Genomic DNA, 20,402 nt, shown 5'->3' with positions numbered 1-20,402 from the left:
CCACTGAATTTAGCTGGCAGTGATCTCTTGTGCTTTTCAATTAAAGTCAACGATTAACTCATTGTTATGCACTCCAACTGATGGTAATAAAATTATGTCCAAAAGAAGCAAACTCTTATAGCGGCCCTTTGCCTTCAAAATTTTGGAAAGTATTTTTTTAAGATAATTTCTACTATATGATCTCTCAACACCCCTGAGCTAAGTACACGTATTTCCCTATGTTGTGTATGTAGGAACAGACAAGGAGCAGTGAAATGGCCTGCCATGACTGCATAGCTACTTAGTGGTGGAGCTACATCTAATATCCACATCTTTTAGATACGTGCTTTTTTCATTACATTGGTTCACACTTCTCTATTTCCTAAAACTATCTTTCTGTAGCTCCATTTCAATCAGCATGAAGTGCCAAATAAATCCACAAGCAGTCTCCTAATTTGGACTGTAAGTTGTGCCAAGCTGAGTGTTTGTTTTGGCCTTGGCTGTAGATGTCCTGATTATCTCCATGAACACAGACAGCTCACCAACTCTTCTATCACCCTTCCTAATTGGTTCAGCCCCTTAGGCTGTTGGCTATCACTCCATTTCATAAGGCTTACATACCTAGGTAAGAACATTTGCAAGATTTAATTTGCTTGGTAGATCAAACAATATTGTAAACCCACCTTTGATTTTGGCTGAAATGATAATCAATCTTGAAGCTTTCAAATTACCCGGTAAAGGGCAAATGCGGTGTATTCTCTTTTAGAACAGCTGTGCAAATAGCCTTCATGTGTGGAGTTAGGCTTTTACTTTATTGAAGATGGCCTTTAAGAGTCATATTTGTTTCTATCTTTGGGTGGGCTCCAAAATTTACTCAAGAGCCTTACATCGAAGCAAAATACTCATTGCTCTACATGGTACGTGTGACACGATTGACTCATGTTAACATTCTATTCAGTGTCTCCTACACACAGTTGTGTCTTTAAACTGGAGGAAAGCACTGAGACCCACCAGCACTCACTGTAGTCACATCACTTAAGGCCAAATTGGCCTCAAGTATTTCAGATCTTCTGCTTTCTTGTTGAAAAAACCAAGCAGCACCTATTCCTTTTAAGATCATGCAAAATTTTTTGCTCCCCAACTATATTAATTTTCTCCTGGCATTACTGAGTTCCTATCAACTGAATTATTTCTGTTATTGGTTAAAATACGTCATTTGGAAAAATCAGTTTAAAGCATTGAAGGCTGGGCCATCTCTGGGTAGTTTTTCTATACAAATGATTCATAACAGAGTCACAAAATATATCTTATAGCCTTGAGTAGGAATGAAACAGGGCTCTACAAGTTGTAATACTAATAAATGTTCAATGTATCATTTTTTTTTTTTCATGTACTACCCAAAGTTAGGGGGAAAAAAACGAAAAAAAAAAAAAAAACCCCAGCAGAAGCAGCTGCAATGCCAATCTAACTTTCTATGTCAAGGCTGTTTAAATTGAGCTTGATATGGCTGACTCCCACTCAGTCTTGCTCATCGGGATTTAGAAGCACTGTATGTCTCAAGAGGTCTCTCTTCTAGATCGACATGGTTGTTATGGAGTTTCATGTCTTACCTGCATCGTGTCTAACAAATTGTCAGCTGTGCATGAATCAGCACAAAGCCAGAGGTTTTTTAGGAAGTTTTTAAAAACAGCTTTCTAAACACTGCAAACTGTCTTATAATACTCAGGTATATAGTAGTATATACTTTTTGAAAATAGTATTACTGGCCTCAACTTTTCCTCCTCCTGTTTTGTGACTCAGCCCATAATCCACTTCCATCTGGGAACACTTTCCCAATCTCCTTCCCCAAATTTGGAGGCTTTTTGGAAATGCTTTCTTGGCATATACTCTTCTAAGACTCAAGGACCTCTTTATTTCTCCTTGTATTGCAGGTGTCTAGCACAGTGCTCAAATTGATTCTGGAATGAAAAAATGCCTGACTCTTCACTGTGGGTCCTCTGAAAACATGCTGTTGGGTCCCACTTGTGAAGATCACTAAAGGAAAGTGGAGACAGATTCAATAGCCATTGTACCATCCTACAAAAGACCGACACCACTTTCTATTATCTACCTCAAATATGTCAGAGAAAAAAATGAAAAACTCTCTTCACAATTATTGCACGTACCTCCAGCAAGCAGTACTCAGGAAGCATCCCATCACTGTGTTACTGAGGAAGGCTACGTGAGTTGTTACTGAGGAAGGCTACGTGAGTGCTGGTGGAAGATGGGGATGAAACGCAGGATGGGCCCACACACGCTCAGGTGGCTGTTCACCGGCCCCTGAACAGCGAGCACACATCTGAAGGACACCTCAGAAAGCAACTGGCTTTTGTTTGGTGGTATATGGAATATAGTCCTAAAATTTTTTAAAATATTAAAAAGTCCTCCCTTTTCAGTTCAGCAATTCCACCTGCATTAGGAAGTACCACAGCTTGGAAAGACAGAGACCCAATTGTTAAACTGTGAAGGACAAAAAAGAATATAAAAAATGTCCCTTAGAAGCCTACCTTCTCTTGCAAAGCTCTTGTTCCAAAATGCTCTGTATAATTACTGTTAATTTGTACTAAGGGGCAATGATATATGGGCAGGCAATATCCTCAAACTGCAAGGTCACGTAAGTTGTATTCCCCATTCTTCCCTCGCACTAATGTTAACAGAGATATGAAAGCAAGTGACTTAAGGCAGTTATAACTCGTCTGTGAGTGCACGACAGCCTCAAGCGAGGGTACCGCCCCTGCTTTGTATTATAGCCACGTGCTCCTGCTTTTTCAACAACCTTGAAAAATAAATATTTGAACCACATCCTTCAATAAAGCCCCTCTACATTTGTTGTCAGTCTTAATCACTTTCTGCTGTCTGCTTAGTGCCTTTAGCTCTTAGATGTTGCACCTGGAGATTCTTGCCTGCTTTATGATGTAGGTTTATATGCCCTTTAATTGAAAGCAAACCGCCTTAGATAATCCAGTGACAACAATGTTACAAGGTCCACTTTCCGTTAAAAGGTAAATAGAAATATTAGGCTGTTCTCTAAAATGAAGAAAAACACATAAAAATACATTGCAATCTACCACACCACTTCCTTTATCAGAGATAAAACCCCATAGCCTAAAAAAATCCCTCTTTTGTGTTTTTCCCCCATGACAGGAGTGGGAGAGTGTAAGGAACTGCAGTTCTCAATGACTAATCTCTTCACCCTGTATAATATTCTTTGCCCAAGAAAAGACTTCAGTCATACAGTATGTTAAATATTATATTCATGTTACAATACCTCTATCAACTTTAACCCTAAGTTTTGTTTAATGTTCTAATTATTACTTGTTGAAAACACTTCATCAAACAACAAATGAATATGGAAGGATGACAGGAACATACACCACACCTGTAAGCAATGTTTACTATTTTTGGGGGAAGGTTAGAGTGAGTTTGGAGAAGGCAATGGCAACCCAGTCCAGTACTCTTGCCTGGCAAATCCCATGGATGGAGGAGCCTGGTGGGTTGCAGTCCGTGGGGTCGCTAGGAGTCGGACACGACTGAGCGACTTCCCTTTCACTTTTCACTTTCATGTATTGGAGAAGGAAATGGCAACCCATTCCAGTGTTCTTGCCTGGAGAATCCCGGGGATGGGGGAGCCTGGTGGGCTGCCGTCTCTGGGGTTGCACAGAGTCAGACACGACTGAAGCGACTTAGCAGTAGCAGCAGCAAAGTGAGTTTATAAAATGGTAGAGAAAAAAGTGGTATTATCTTTAAGGCAATGTAATTTCTATAAAATAGCTTCATGATTTTAAGTAGCCACATGACAAGTGATTAAAAATTAAACAGCTGCTTAACATATGCTAAGACCTCATGCTAAGTCACAGCCTGCATGACTGTGCACATGTGAACTGGGACCTCTGGAGTTGGCACAATGGACAGTCTGCATGGCTGGATGTTACAGTTGCACGCACCAATGCAAAGTATTCTTTTTTAAGGGAAAAAAAAAAAGAGGCAAAAGTCATTGCCGATGGAATTGTTAATGCAACAAATGATAGATAGGTTTTGAACCAAAGTTCAAAACTGAGGTATTCAATTAATACCAAAAATATTATACTATGGGGGGGAAAACCGTGTTTTTCCAAGCACCTAACTGCTTTTCAAATAATCAGGCAGGAAAAACTTCCAAGGTTAAACAGTGAAGTGAATACATTGGAGGAACACCCCTCAGAGATACTATCTTCCACGCAAGTTTCTTTGGTTTTAGATAAAAACCATATAGCTTCTTTTTGGTTTAATGAAACATACTGGTCAAATGGATTCTGTTCCTGACCTCACCAAACAGAACTTACTAGTGAAATCTGCACTATCTGGTTGGCACATTAGTAGAGCCTCAAACATGGCTTTATTTTAACTAAGCATTATAAAAATGTACAGATGTATAAATTTCCCTAGTATTTCATGGGGCTGCTGCTCTCCTTCAATAACAAGATTGCACTTGTAGCTGTAAGACCACATTTGCGACAGTGTGTGTGTGTCATTAACAATTTTTCATCAAGTGCAAACAATCCACTATAGACTGATAACAAAGCAAAAAGTCTCCTTTGCATGGAGTCATATTGATATTCAACATAAGAAAGCAGTCATTAAGTAAGGCATTCACACTATAGTTGGAAAAACTTCCTAAACACTACGGGCTTAAGAACAAGGAATTTAACAGTAGTGCAAGCCTGTATGTTCACGGTCCTCAAAACAGAAAGGGACCCACCCTTCTCATGGATGTGAGAAGACACTGGAATGTTTTTAAGGGAAAGCAAGTTCAGGAGAAGAAGGTACTGATATAGTCACAGTGAATATCCATCATCTCCTACTTCAACCCTTTCCCACCAGAATGTGAAAAGTGAATAAAGACAGCAACATTTTTCAAAAAGTTAACTTATATTAAAAATATTTTATAAACAATTTTAATACTACAAAGTAGTATTGCCATACAAAGCAGTTCAAATATTAACTGTTCTTTAAACTGTTAAACTTTATTATAAATTAAAATTTCTTTACAAAAAAATTGCACATAATATTTGACCACTCTTAGGTTCTGATGCACTGGCATTTGCAATAGTTTCTTTAATCTTCAAGTTAAACAGTCTCGGCAAGGAGTCCAGAACGTAGAAAGGGCAATAAACAACCCTGTTAGAGCATTCAAGTGCAACTAGCAGACTTGTGGCCATGGCAGTTACACTTTCCTTAAGATGGACTGCTTAAGTTTTAAATCCTGAAATGAAGAATCTCAAAAGGTTTAAAGAGGAAAAACTAAAAGGGACTGCCGGCTTTTTACTGTAAACACAGCCCTGGAAATTAAATCCCAAACAAGAATCTCTCAGGCATCAGAGAGTGTCAAGTGAATCAGGAATAGCACAACATAAAGGAAGGGGGAAAAGTAAAAAATAAAAACAAAAACAAAGCAAAATGAAAATAAATGTCAGTCACTTTGAGGAACTATACTTACGTACATGATGTTATGAGAATCTGGCAGGGCCCAGAAGCAGGCTAAACAGGAAGTTCATTTATCCAACCGAAGAGGGTCATGTTCATTGCTTCCGGTTTTGAGGATAGGATATTGTAGGGGACTTGATATGATCAGTAATGCTTGTCTGCCTTACACAGACCTTAGCCAGGGATCAGCCTAATCTTGAAGGATCATTCAAATAATTTTGGCAATTATTATAAGGACTGAGAACTGACTGCACCCAGTGTTCAGTGATTCTTGCTTTCTGTTTTGTAACTGTTTAAATTTAAGAGCTCATTTAGGCTGACTCCAATCTCTTGGCACTTGGAAACTAGTTTTCTCAGGTTATCAGTTTTACCTCCTTCTGATGCTTCAAACAAGAGTTGCTGTAAAAGACAGGGAAGCATAGAAGTAAGACTTAGCTAGATTTTAAGCATTACCACATCAATGGATATGGCACATGCAGAAAATTTATAGGAAAACTTCAAGATGAAATAAAAGATAAAAAGCATTACATCTTTCCACAGTGATGCACAAAGAGGTAACTTCTGTAAGGCTCTCTGATATAAACGGTGGACCTATAAGATAGATATATATACAATTGCATCAGGAAATGTGGTGAAAAGCCCCTTCATAATCCTAACCATCTGAATGGTAACTTCATAATATAATAACATTCAAGACAAAATGGTTTTGGAGTTTCCAAACATGTAGAGTTCTTAGGATGTTAACCTCTATATTTTAATCCTTTTAAATTGAGAAGTCAACAAAAAGGGTAGAATAACTACTTAAAAAAAAAAAGCAACCCATCTGATAATCATGGCTTACCTCTCTTTGTCCCTTTAGAACAATCTCAGCAGCAATGGCTCTAAGAAAAAAAAAAGGAATATAGAAAAGGGAAAAAAAACATTTATATATCTTTGAACAAAATGAAATACTACCACTCGCAGAATACTGACTGTGGGAATCTGAGAACAAAACTTCCTGAAAGTAACAGGCTAAACTTCCAAGGAGGGTAACCTATAGTGAAAAGAAAAATTCAACAATTTTTATCAACTTTACAATAATAAAGCAGACCAGTGTTCTGAACATAAATTAAGGTTCACGAAAAATACTCATAATTGCTAATAAAAAAAAATAATTAGCACTAACACCTACAAAAGAAAGAAGACATCCAATTGTAACAGGGGGAAAACCCTGCATTTCAAGAGAGACACTCTTAAAATGTGTATAACAGATCTGTTTGATAACAGTAGTGTTATCCACATGTTCTCCTTCAAGGAAAATTAATCTAAATTAGAGATCTCTCCACATGGAGAAATAGATGTCATTTCAGATTTACCTGTCTGGAGCAAACCTTATAAATAAAAGCAATTGCTATAAGAACATGTACAAGCTTGTTGCATTACATTTTCCAGGTGGCCAGGCATGTTGGGATATTATATGTAAACATCTTGGCTTGAAGTTTCAGAATCTGAACATTGCTTTCTTCCCATTCATGTTGAAGTAGCCTGTAAAGTACATTCAGGGAAATGAACAAAAGCATTGCAAGTATGAGGAACTCAAATGTGCTCTATGAGCAGAATGTTTGATTAGTTATAATTTTTGATCCATTAAATTCCATCAAGGCTATTCAGCAAGTATTTGTAGAAAGCCTCTTATTAAAATTACCCTGGGAAAGAAACATGCAAACTAGCAAAAGGAAGCAAAGCACCTCTCCAAATTAACACTCTACATGGCCCTCCTTTAAGCCCCAAGTCTTCTAAAATAATGAACTGATATACTAATATGATTTCTTAGTATTTTTCTTTACTAAACAGAGTATACTTAATTTCCTTGAGCTAAAATGTAATAAGTACATTGACTAATTATTAAGTTCTCTACTCTAAAAAAAATAGGACAGGAATGACTATAAGGAAATAAGAAAGATCAAAAGCGGAGCTTTACCAACAAAACCAACAATTAAACTACCTATATTCCAAAATACCCACCATTACAGAAACTAGTCAAATACCACTACATTTTCTATTTCACATGTTCTACCAAAAGTGATGATTTATAATACAAATTTCTGTAATTAACTTTGGTAGATTAGCATGCTTACTGAGAATTTTTATTATAAAACACTGTAGTGTTATTTTGTTATTTTTGTCATAGTCTGAGGCTTTTGAGTTTTTCAGTCTCTTACACCATTTTCCCACATACACGCTAAGTGGAATGTAAACATAAAGGAATACTTGATAACTGCTTTAGGCACCTTGTGTGAGTGCGTGTTCAGTCACTAAGTTGTGCCCGACTCTTTGTGACCCCATGGAATGCAGCCTGCCAGGCTCCTCTGTCCATGGGATTTTCCAGGCAAGAATACTGGAGTGAGTTGCCATTTCCTCCTCCAGGGGAACTTCCCAACCCAGGGATAGAACCCGCTTCTCCTGTGTCTCCTGCATCGGCAGATAGATTCTTTACCACTGAGCCACCTGAGAAGTCCTTAGGCACCTTATAATCCGTAAAACAAGCTTAGAAGCATAAGACACAACTGATGCAGTGGAAATGATGGCACAAGTAGAAGCCAGAGCAGTAGTACGCAGGGTACCTTTTTGAATCAAAAAGCACAATTCTTCACAGTTAAAATGGATTTTATTCTATCAGAGCAGGAAAACTACAAACAAACGCTCTAAAAAAAAAATCTAACTGAATGTATGAAATCACTGGATGAGTGTTTCTCCAACATCATTAGAGAGCTCTAACTCAGGAAACTGCATTTTAAATGAGTATCCCAGGAGATTCTGATACATGCTAATAATTGAGAATGACTGACCTAAATGAAGTCATAGTAACTAAAATATACATGGATGGCTGCTTTTCTCTTTCACTCTTGTCCCCTTATAATCTCCAGTTTTCTGAAGTGACTAGCTTTTTACAATCACTTTTACGTGAATAACTATGTATTGCTAACAGCTCTGAAATTAAAGTGGAATGAGGAAATAGTGAAAGAACAGACTATTCTTAGTAAGTCTTCAAGAATAATTTTTTTTGAAGAGCCGATACAACTGAACTGAGAATTTTATTTTTACTTACCTCAGTGCAAGTCCAGAATTAGTTGGCATAATTGAGCAAAACCGTTCCAAGGTTTTGGAATGCTGGGTCTTTGGAACACAGCTCAAATAAAAGAAAATAACCTGTAAAGGTTGAGGAGGGAAAGGAATGCAACAAAATGTGAAATCCAATTACCTATGTGTTTTAATGAGAAAACTAAAATAAAATGGTCTTTAAGACATGAATGTATAAATTATAATAATGTATGATGCTGTGAGTTATAGTTCCTATCATTAACTATATTAGTGACTTTCCAAGTATGAATTAGGAAATATGATCCAGTGATGACCGCCATGGACTGAGAACACTGACAAGAAGCCAGGAGTCTGGGTTTTTATTCCTGAGTCCACCTTTACTTGCTGTATAGCTGAGCAAGTCATAGGGCTAATAATACCTGCCACATCTTGCTCATGGAATGCCCGTGTATAAATGACTTAATGTCCATAAAGTGGTTTGAGATCCTGGGATAAAGAATGGCATAGAAGTACAAAGCATAGTAATTGGTTATCCTGATTAGCAACAAAACCAACCCACTAAAAAAATAAATAAAACACAGAATGTTTTAGTCTACACTGAGCTTCAGGCAGGAGCTTTTAGCTTACACTGCACTGAATGATAGGGGTCTCTGAAAATAAAACAATTTTAAAAGAACACTTTGCTTCACTGCCTGTAAGATGATACCCTTATAAATATATCAATATTCAGATTCTATTTTAAAAATTCCAAACGTCATCTGATTTCAGTTTTCTTATGTCCCATGTATGCCTATATTTGCTTGACAAAATACTGATACAAAGGGCAGCTACAACATGTAAGGACATTATTATTCATTTTAAAGTTACAGAATTTTTCATTCAGTAAAATTTCCAATTACTCAAGAAAAATATTACTGATATTATTAGTTACTTCTTTTGATCTCTGTTTTTTAATATGTATTAAACCTTAATATCGCTTCACTTGTGCTTCAATGTTAAATTTGCTTAAGTAGAACATAATTAATATGCACATTTATCTTAACTGAACTTTAAAGGGCTCTGTTTTGAGACTTTGAAGAGATAAATAGAAAACAAGGTCAAGAATAATAGTCAATGCTAGCAAAGTGGTCCTAAGAAAAGCTCTCCTGATATTAAACAGGAGTTTTGCTATCATTTAAGTTCCCTTCTTCTGTACAAATATCTAAAGAAAAAAAGTTTTAAGCTCTTACCCTATTATGAAATTCATAGTTGGACCAGTAATCAGCACTGCTAAAAGGAATGGGGTATCGGGCAGGGACTGTAACCAAACATCTATTCACTAAATCAGTAAAAAATTTGAATTCTTGGACTTTGTTTCTGGATCCAGCGGCTCTATTATTGGCAAAGACAAGATAACTGCCAAAAGAAAAATATTATAATTTAGAATAATTAAGCCAGCAGTTCTCTAAGAAGAAACCCAACCAATTTCCCTTATTTCAAATCCCATTCTTATTAAGAGGAACTAAACTTACTCCATCCAAATCTTCTGCACTATATCAGATCTCATGGCCACCCCTAATGCTGCCTCATATGCCTCCACTGTCTCTTTAATACTTGATTGAAGAGGATGACAAAGGCTGTTTAAAAAATGAAGGAAAACATTGTATGTCTACAGCTCAATTCAATTAGATAAAGGAATGACAAAGTATAAACACTACAGATATTATTACAATGGAATCCTTCTTTTGATCTTCTTTAATAATGAATAAACCTTAGCATCCCTTCAATTCTGCATCAGTGATTTTAACAACAGGTTAATTTTAATATAGTGTAATTCAGTAGTAAATAACAAGTGCAAGCCTCGTATGCAACATTTCTCTCCACAGTAGATGTCTTACCAGTATATCAGCCACAAATAAGGAACTTGGTGGTTAAACATTTCATCATCAAAATTTCCTTTACATAAACAGGCTGGAATGTCAAGTGGTCCTGGGATATTCAGGAGATACCTGAGGGGAAAAAATCATACTCTTTAAAATTATGCCTATGTATATATGGATTATTAATACTTTTTAAAAAGTCCTCAGTTTCAAGTAAAATTTCCTTGAAAAATTTTTATAAGGTAATGAGACTTTATTTTGGGGTGTATATCATATCATTTTGGTCACATCTCTAGCATCATGTATTTATTATCTTCTACCTATTTAAATGGGATTCCCTTGTAGCTCAGTCGGTAAAGAATCTCCCTGCAATGCAGGAGACCCAAGTTCAATTCCTGGGTCGGGAAGAACCTCTCTGGAGAAGAAAATGGCAACCCGGTCCAGTATTCTTGCCTGGGAAATCCCATTGACAGAGGAGTCTGGTGGGCTACAGTCCATGGGGTTAATAAGAGTCGAACATGACTCAGTGACTAAACCACCACCACCACCTACTTAATTAACTCTTCTAAAACAAATTTTAAAAAATCATTAGCTCAAATTAAACAACCACCATAATCATCTAATGAAATCTAATTAAAAACAGAGAACAAATGAGACTACCCACAAAATCTATACATTTTTGTAAAGACAAAATTCGAGTTACAAAACTTGCTATCTGAAAACTGTTTCTCCCTCAAATAACATACATACAGACAAATACCACTATACTTAATTTTAGACATATCAAAGTGATTTCTATAACATATTGGCCCATAAGGCACTTGTCAAAAAGAGGTCTATGATCAAATAAGACTGCTGCTGCTAAGTCGCTTCAGTCGTGTCCGACTCTGTGCGACCCCATAGACGGCAGCCCACCAGGCTCTCCCATCCCTGGGATTCTCCAGGCAAGAACACTGGAGTGGGTTGCCATTTCCTTCTCCAATGCAGGAAAGTGAAAAGTGAAAGTGAAGTCGCTCAGTTGTGTCCGACTCTTGGCGACCCCATGGACTGCAGCCTACCAGGCTCCTCTGTCTATGGGATTTTCCAGGCAAGAGTACTGGAGTGGGTTGCCATTGCCTTCTCCAAATAAGACTGAGAAATACTGAAAAATAAAGTCTGCTCTCTGTGTACGAGACAGCAAAAGAGACACTGATGTATAGAACAGTCTTATGGACTCTGTGGGAGAGGGAGAGGGTGGGAAGATTTGGGAGAATGGCATTGAAACATGTAAATATCATGTATGAAATGAGATGCCAGTCCAGGTTCGATGCACGATACTGGATGCTTGGGGCTGGTGCACTGGGACGACCCAGAGGGATGGAATGGGGAGGGAGGAGGGAGGAGGGTTCAGGATGGGGAACACATGTATACCTGTGGCGGATTCATTTTGATATTTGGCAAATCTAATACAGTTATGTAAAGTTTAAAAATAAAATAAAATTAAAAAAAAAAAAATAAAAGACTACAACTCAAAAATTACGAGGCAAATATTCATAAGGCAATAAACATTCATTGAATTTAAAAAAAAAAAAAAAAAAAAAAAAAAAAAAAGCCACAATACTAAAGGATACTAAAAACTATCTTTTTGACTTTGCTAATTCAGATTTCCCCCAATATATTTGAATCTGTGTGTATAACACTACCAGCATCTTCAGGAACAATGTTTTTAAAGGAAATACATTGATTTCAACAAGGACAACCAACTGGATTTAAAAAATTATTTCAAGGGGCTACGTTTTAATGTATTAGAGAGGCTGTATGGGGTCTGGGGTGGGGAAGATTGAGTGGGGAGCCATTAAGACAGGGAAGAAATCTAGAAGTTATCATCCCAGCTTGGCCATAACTACCTGTATCACCATGAGCTAATCACTTAACTTCTAAGGGTATCAGCTTTCCTCAAAACTGAGGTAAGAGAAGATAACTTCAACTCTCATGTATGTAAGATTATCCCTACTAACTTCAGTAAGGTGAATTAAACCCCCAAGTTAATTTTTATGGTTATCTACTAACCTTCAAATTGATTTGAAACACATGAAAATTACTCCTTCTAGCTCTGTTTTTATACTAAATTTGACACGCAACATTTTACAGCATAAAATGTATACTAAATGTTACACAGAAAGAGAAATGAGACTCCAATTCTAATATTACAGTTTTAAGTACTTTACAATTTCTACTCATGAAATAAAAATATTTTGAACCTATTAAGAGCACTGACAACTATTAATAAGCTTTGGTTCTTTTATAATAATTAAAAATATTTGTATCAGGGACTACCCTGGTGGTTCAGTGGTTAAGACTCTGAGCTTCCTATGCAGAGGGCATGGGTTCAATCCCTGGTCCGGGGCTAAGTTCCCACATACCGAGTGGTGTGGTCAAAAAAACTTGTTTTATCAATACTAGTAAGTATGGCCGGAGAAGGCAATGGCACCCCACTCCAGTGTTCTTGTCTGGAGAATCCCAGGGATGGGGGAGCCTGCTGGGCTGCCGTCTATGGGGTCACACAGAGTCAGACACGACTGACCCAACTTAGCAGCAGCAGTAAGTATGGCAATGCTGAACACTCTCTAACTTACTGCCGTTCTCTTAATATTTGACTCAAAAAAGATTTCCTCAGTTAACGGAAATGCACTCTGTAAGAAGGACTTCAAATTGTCTACATAAACTAAGCACAGGATATTTTTTCCTCATAATTCTTGGTGAACTGTGAATTATGCCTTTACAGTAACAAATTAATTAAGCAAAATGACTTAGTAAACAATGAGAAGATTATCTGGAGGTAGCCTGCTTTCAAATTTTTATTGACCCAGAATAAATTTCTGCTTTATTAAGCTGACATCAAGAAGATCTCAACATTTTTGACCATGGCACACACTGGCAGTATTTTCTTCAAAACTAAAATAATTACCTTCATGCCAAAAGGAAAATCAGAATTGTCAAGTTTTAAAAAAGTCTTGTTCACACTAACAGATGGAGAAATATACCATGTTCATGGATTGGAAGAATCAATATAGTGAAAATGAGTATACTACCCAAAGCAACTTATAGATTCAATGCAATCCCTATCAAGCTACCAACAGTATTCTTCACAGAGCTAGAACAAATAATTTCACAATTTGTATGGAAATACAAAAAACCTCGAATAGCCAAAGCGATCTTGAGAAAGAAGAATGGAACTGGAGGAATCAACCTACCTGACTTCAGGCTCTACTACAAAGCCACAGTTATCAAGACAGTACGGTACTGGCACAAAGACAGAAATATAGATCAATGGAACAAAATAGAAAGCCCAGAGATAAATCCACGCACATATGGACACCTTATCTTTGACAAAGGAGGCAAGAATATACAATGGATTAAAGACAATCTCTTTAACAAGTGGTGCTGGGAAATCTGGTCAACCACTTGTAAAAGAATGAAGCTAGAACACTTTCTAACACCATACACAAAAATAAACTCAAAATGGATTAAAGACCTAAACGTAAGACCAGAAACTATAAACTCCTAGAGGAGAACATAGGCAAAACACTCTCTGACATACATCACAGCAGGATCCTCTATGACCCACCTCCCAGAATATTGGAAATAAAAGCACAAATAAACAAATGGGACCTAATTAACCTTAAAAGCTTCTGCACATCAAAGGAAACTATTAGCAAGGTGAAAAGACAGCCTTCAGAATGGGAGAAGATAATAGCAAATGAAGCAACTGACAAACAACTAATCTCGAGAATATACAAGCAACTCCTACAGCTCAACTCCAGAAAAATAAATGACCCAATCAAAAAATGGGCCAAAGAACTAAATAGACATTTCTCCAAAGAAGACATACAGATGGCTAACAAACACATGAAAAGATGCTCAACATCACTCATTATCAGAGAACTGCAAATCAAAACCACTATGAGGTACCATTTCACACCAGTCAGAATGGCTGCGATCCTAAAGTCGACAAGTAATAAATGCTGGAGAGGGTGTGGAGAAAAGGGAACCCTCTTACACTGTTGGTGGGAATGCAAACTAGTACAGCCACTATGGAGAACAGTGTGGAGATTCCTTAAAAAACTGGAAATAGAACTGCCATACGACCCAGCAATCCCACTGCTGAGCATACACACTGAGGAAACCAGAAGGGAAAGAGACACGTGTACCCCAATGTTCATCGCAGCACTGTTTATAATAGCCAGGACATGGAAGCAACCTAGATGTCCATCAGCAGATGAATGGATAAGAAAGCTGTGGTACATATACACAATGGAGTATTACTCAGCCATTAAAAAGAATACATTTGAATCAGTTCTAATGAGGTGGATGAAACTGGAGCCTATTATACAGAGTGAAGTAAGCCAGAAAGAAAAACACCAATACAGTATACTAACGCATATATATGGAATTTAGAAAGATGGTAACAATAACCCTGTGTACGAGACAGCAAAAGAGACACTGATGTATAGAACAGTCTTATGGACTCTGTGGGAGAGGGAGAGGGTGGGAAGATTTGGGAGAATGGCATTGAAACATGTAAAATATCATGTATGAAACGAGTTGCCAGTCCAGGTTCGATGCACGATACTGGATGCTTGGGGCTGGTGCACTGGGACGACCCAGAGGGATGGTATGGGGAGGGAGGAGGGAGGAGGGTTCAGGATGGGGAACACATGTATACCTGTGGCGGATTCATTTTGATATTTGGCAAAACTAATACAATCATGTAAAGTTTAAAAATAAAATAAAATTTTAAAAATAAATAAATAAATAAATAAAACAAAAAAGTCTTGTTCAGCCTTGAATTTAACCTATTCTCTGAAATGTTAAAGCAATCTAACTCCAATAGGGAGAAAGTCAGCACTGGGAAGCCGAACAATCTCTACATTTCTCATCTTTAATTTGCCTTTCAAATTATTCTTTTGTAATTAACTGTAAGATGTTAATCTAGGTATGCTGCTGCTACTGCTGCTAAGTTGCTTCAGTCGTGTCCGACTCTGTGCAACCCCACAGACGGCAGCCCACTGGGCTCCCCTGTCCCTGGGATTCTCCAGGCAAGAACACTGGAGTGGGGTGCCATTTCCTTCTGCAATGCATGAAAGTGAAAAGTGAAAGGGAAGTCGCTCAGTCGTGTCCGACTCTTCGCAACCCCAAGGACTGCAGCCCACCAGGTTCCTCCGTTCATGGGACATTCCAGGCAAGAGTACTGGAGTGGGGTGCCATTGCAATCTAGGTATAGCAAAGCAGAAAGACCTTTAGGAAGAGTACTAAAATCATGATGTCAATAAACTGGCAACTATCAGAGGACAGAAGAAAAGACTCAAGTCTGGTAAAGAATAGTGACCCCAAACTTTTTGTCAAAGTTCAAAATCTACGGCAGATAAACCACTGACTTAACAAAATGTGGGTTATTTTTGAAAATATGTTTTCATATAACATTACGATACTGAAGGGTAGGATGCAGGGACGGGGGTACCTAAGAAAAGAAAACTGCATGCAAGCATTAGACTTGCACATATAAATCCAAGACTTTACCTTTGCTCAGTATTTTCTATAAGAATACTTTTTAGGAGATATTCAGCTTAGACCTTCCTTCTCTCAGCTCTTCCTAACGTAAAATAATAAAGCTGTATCATGATATTTTCCTTTCAATGCTATTTTACTTACGCTCAGCAAACTACATGCATTTTCATAAATAACTTTTATTGGAACATAGCAATGCCCATTCATTTATATACTGTCTATGGCTGCTTTCCTGTTATAAAAGCAAGGCTGACTAGTAGTGACAGGCCATATGGCTTGCAAGTCTAAAATATTTAGTATCTGGCCCTTAAGGAAAAAAGTCTGCTGATCCTACTGAGAGATGAGGAGGAAGAATAAAAGAGAACTTTTTAAAAGCCTCCAAAAAACCCACCCCATATGATGTGCTGCGGCCTCATTGTTGTTAGAACAAGAACTCACAGGGAAGCAAATAAAGGCAGTAAATACAGAATTCTCGATAAGCTACTGAGAGAGTGATGGTTGAAAAGAAACTTCACTAAAGGTTCTAACTCAACAACCTTTCAGAAGTTGAAGTAGTCCTCTTCAGAATTTTTTTTCAAAAAGGCATATTATTTAGATTCACTTTAAGCCACCAATCCAATAATTTGAAATTTATTTTTCCATAAATCACTGAGATTATCTCAGGATAGTCTGTTGATATAGTATTAAGTGCTAAAGTTAACAACAACAATAATTAAAAGCAGAATGGATCACCACAGTGTTAATTCAAAACTTCCTTTGTAAGTGTTCTTAATACAGAGAATAAAGCATTTTACATTTTGTGTCCATTTTTACTAAGTTTTATTGCTCTTGTAACAGATCTATAAGAGGGTATTCAAGTATCTTAAAAAAAAAATAAATCTAATCTAAAATATAATCAATCCACCAAAAACTGGCAGTCTTTCCACTAAGCTACACCATTTCTCAGTCTTCTACAAACTTACCGAAACAGATCCAAGTTACTATACTTCTCAAACCCAGGTTTAAAGAAGGATGCAATAAACTTCCGCAAAAATGGAAGAAGATTATCTCCTCGATTCTATTTTTAAAAGAGGGAGGAGAGATATACATTAGGCTTACAATGTCTAATTAAAATTTTTCAAGGGAGAAAAAGCCCCACCATCAACATCACCCCCAAAATAATGAGTAGATTAAGTTTTTTGAGTAGGTGGAGGTAGAGATGACTTTTGTATTTTGATTTCCAAACTGAACTAACCAATAAACAGCTTAACATCCAATATACCACAAGCAAATTTCATTCACCAATTAGCCACTAAGCTCTATTACATGTTTGGCTCTGTGCTAGGTGAGGAGTAGGGGAGCTCTTTCCTCTCTAGGAGTTCTTAGTATAGTATATAAAGTAGCCATAAGCAAATTCACAATGTGATACAATGGCTGAACTATGGATGGGGTGTTCTGGAAGAAAGAGAAGGAATACCTAACACAGTTTGCAAAGAGCAGACAATCAGTAAAACATCCCGGAGAGCCTGATGCCTGAAACATCTTAAAAGACAAATGAATGTGAAACAAAACCATCATATTTAAGAATTATGAAAAACAAAGAATTTTTTCTTTTTTCTTTACCTGTAAGATGAAGAATTTGCATGTATGATAAAAAACCTCTGCATTCTGAGGACTTTTTTCAAATGCAGTAACCCACACTGCCCTGGCTTTGTCCTGCTGATTCATTTTCAAATATAAAGCAGTAAGGGATTCCAACAACTGGCAGTTCATGGGACATGATTCCAATAAACATTTACAAAGCTCCACTGCAGCCTCATACCTTCACAAGAAAAACACACATCTTAACACAAGAAAAACTGATTTTTAATATGAGGCTAACGGCTTGTCAATTAAGTTTTACCTCTCAAGAAGCTGGTGCAGAACAATCATGTTAGTGTAAAGTGGGACACAGGTCTCTACTCTTTCCTCAACAGTAAGGCTCTCATCTGTGCAAGCTTTCACCGCATCTACCCAAAAACATCACAAAAACATGAATCAAATACAAAATGAATTTTTCTTCTTTTGTTTGACTGTATCTTATTCACCTTTATTAAGCTCCTGGCTTTCACCTGAAGGAGATATTTCAGATTATCTCCAGACTCCTAAAACTGATCTCTTATCCTCACTTTCCTGTTAAGAATAAAACATCCATTGTTAGCTCTTGCATCTAAATATATATCTTTGCATTTATATTAGAGTCTCGAAAAATTATATCAAGAAAATTAAAGAATCAATCATCTTCTCATCTTTCTCTCACCTGCTTCAAGAGGCCTTGCTCTGATAATCTACAGTCATTTAAATATTTCCCCTAAACTTGATTTTTTCCCCCCAGTTTTCTATCATGGTTAACCCTTTCCTTATCTTTTTTTTTAAGACCTGAAAAGCACTATGAACCAATTCAGCATAATTAAGATTTATACAATTCTTCTTTACTCTTTCAGAACATTTTCCCTGTATAGAGAGTCCTTTACTGGATCTGCTTCTTAGAGACAGTCCTCCATGGCTTCACCCTGCACCACTGTCACCGTTTCCTTCCTGCCCAATAGTGATGTGACGTCTCAGATGTGCCAGGTTAAACTCGGCAGATGTGCTAAGTGAAAGCCACTCTGAAATAGCACTTACGAAGTTAGCTTGTAAGTATCCTATCTAAACAAATCTATCTTTACATTAGCATATGATAATGTTCTTCTTCTTAATTTCTGCTTGCTTCTGCTTCTAAGAGATTGTATTTTTTCTTGGTCTCATTCAACTACTGAATAACTTACTGTGGGAGCACATTAAAAATTGCAAAATACTACATAATACAATAATCTCTATGTTGATAACTTTCAAATCCATTTCTCTCCATAACTGTCCACTTAAGGTATACTTCCTTGTCTCCTTGTAGCAACAAGCATTTCTACTTGGGTGACCAATTATCAGTGACACCAATTATCATTCACACTCTTACTAGCAGTCTTTCCAATTCACCAGTTTTCTATTAGCATACTTTCCTTTTCCTGGTCTCAAAACCCTGAAATCATCTTTGACTATTTTTTCTCTTCTTCCCTGATATTTAATCTGTCTCTTAGATATCTCCAATAAATACTGTTTCCCAGGTTACTTTCTTTAACGCCTCAGTTATGGAGATTGGCTTCTGGTTGGTTTTCCTACCTTTGGTATCATTTCTCTCCAGCACATTCTTTCTTTAAGATTCTCTATTACCATCAAACCTACCACACAAAGTTCTTGAAAACCTAGTATCATTCCACTTATCTACTTTAATTCCTACTATTCTTTATCACAAAAGTCTCCCTTTGATTGGAGAAGGAAATGGCAAGCCACTCCAGTGTTCTTGCCTGGGAAATACCATGGACAGAGGGACCCTGGCAGGCTGAAGTCCATGGGATTGCAAGAGTCAGACATGACTTAGCAATTAAACATCACAACTCATTTTGATAAGGACTCTTCCATCTTCTAATTTCTCTTTAAATACATTGCACCAATTCTTATCTACTTGTTGCTTTTTGTTTACTTACTTCCCCTAATAGGAATGTCCTTCTTTTACTTTTTTCTTCCCTGGTTTATTCAATGAACATTTACTAAGCACTCAGTATGCTGCCAGACATTACAGGCCCTTGAGAAACAGAAATAAAACAGAATCCCAGCTTCGAGAATAAGGTTCACTATGTCAGTCACGTCATAATCAAGCTCCAAAATGCAGGTCCAAGTCCTAACTGTTCTATGAAGACATACTTGATCGTGTCAACCTGCAACAACCTCTTCCCTTTAGGTTTATGGCCTGTACCATGTAATTCTCTAAACCACAGATCTCAGCCTCTTTTCTAAGCACAGAATTTAGACTATATGCTGAGACAGTCATACTTCTCATATGTTGATTGATGTTATATGTATAGATTTTATCTTCTGACTAGGCTATATACTTCTTCTTAGAAGGGAACAGACTTTGTATCTTATTATTTCAAAGCAGATACTTTGGTTAGTACAGAGAGGAATCAAACTCAACTGATGGAGGGAGAAAATACTAACTACTTGAAAAAATAAGGTATTATCTTTTAACTTTCACAATGATAGATTGCTTTACAAAATTTACCTGGTTCTGTGACTCAATCAACTCATTAAACCTATGTAAACATGCTGTATTATTTACATGCTTAGCTGAAACCCTTTGCCGTAATCAGAAAACCTACGTAATGTAGTACAGTTTCTGGTTTTCACACATGACCATGCTCACCTTATCTGATTTAATCTTTAAAGCATTTATGAAATTAAACTACAGGGGCTTTGCTGGTGGTCTCGCAGTTAAGAATCTACCTTGCAATGCAAGGGACACCAGTTTGACCCCTGGTTCAGGAAGATGCCACATGCAGCAGGAGCAACTAAGCCCATGTGCCACAACTGCTGAAGCCCGCA

At 37.2% G+C, this 20,402-nt stretch overlaps 1 protein-coding gene across 5 annotated transcripts in view; it reads right to left on the bottom strand.

The window, feature by feature from the left end:
- Nucleotides 1-5,000: 5,000 nt before the first annotated feature.
- ZFC3H1 (zinc finger C3H1-type containing) overlaps nt 5,001-20,402 on the bottom strand; it is a 52,622-nt gene continuing 37,220 nt past the window's right edge. For 3 of the 5 annotated variants that reach the window (XM_025284471.2, XM_006062142.3, XM_006062143.3), the window contains 11 exons: nt 17,851-17,956; nt 17,571-17,769; nt 16,931-17,025; nt 10,440-10,550; nt 10,074-10,178; nt 9,792-9,957; nt 8,570-8,670; nt 6,904-7,005; nt 6,323-6,362; nt 6,010-6,072; nt 5,001-5,880 (listed from right to left, as the gene is read on the bottom strand). In XM_025284471.2, the coding sequence (XP_025140256.2) occupies nt 5,743-5,880; nt 6,010-6,072; nt 6,323-6,362; nt 6,904-7,005; nt 8,570-8,670; nt 9,792-9,957; nt 10,074-10,178; nt 10,440-10,550; nt 16,931-17,025; nt 17,571-17,769; nt 17,851-17,956 (1,226 nt within the window). In that variant the 3' untranslated portion in view covers nt 5,001-5,742. Of the gene's footprint in view, nt 5,881-6,009; nt 6,073-6,322; nt 6,363-6,903; nt 7,006-8,569; nt 8,671-9,791; nt 9,958-10,073; nt 10,179-10,439; nt 10,551-16,930; nt 17,026-17,570; nt 17,770-17,850; nt 17,957-20,402 lie in introns of those variants that run through there. The other 2 variants (XM_025284470.2, XM_044941943.1) reach the window with 2 other exon arrangements.

The sequence above is a fragment of the Bubalus bubalis genome, chromosome 4, assembly GCF_019923935.1.
Source record: "Bubalus bubalis isolate 160015118507 breed Murrah chromosome 4, NDDB_SH_1, whole genome shotgun sequence".
Classification (NCBI taxonomy): Eukaryota; Metazoa; Chordata; class Mammalia; order Artiodactyla; family Bovidae; genus Bubalus; species Bubalus bubalis.
This window is presented reverse-complemented; position numbering and strand designations above follow the sequence as displayed.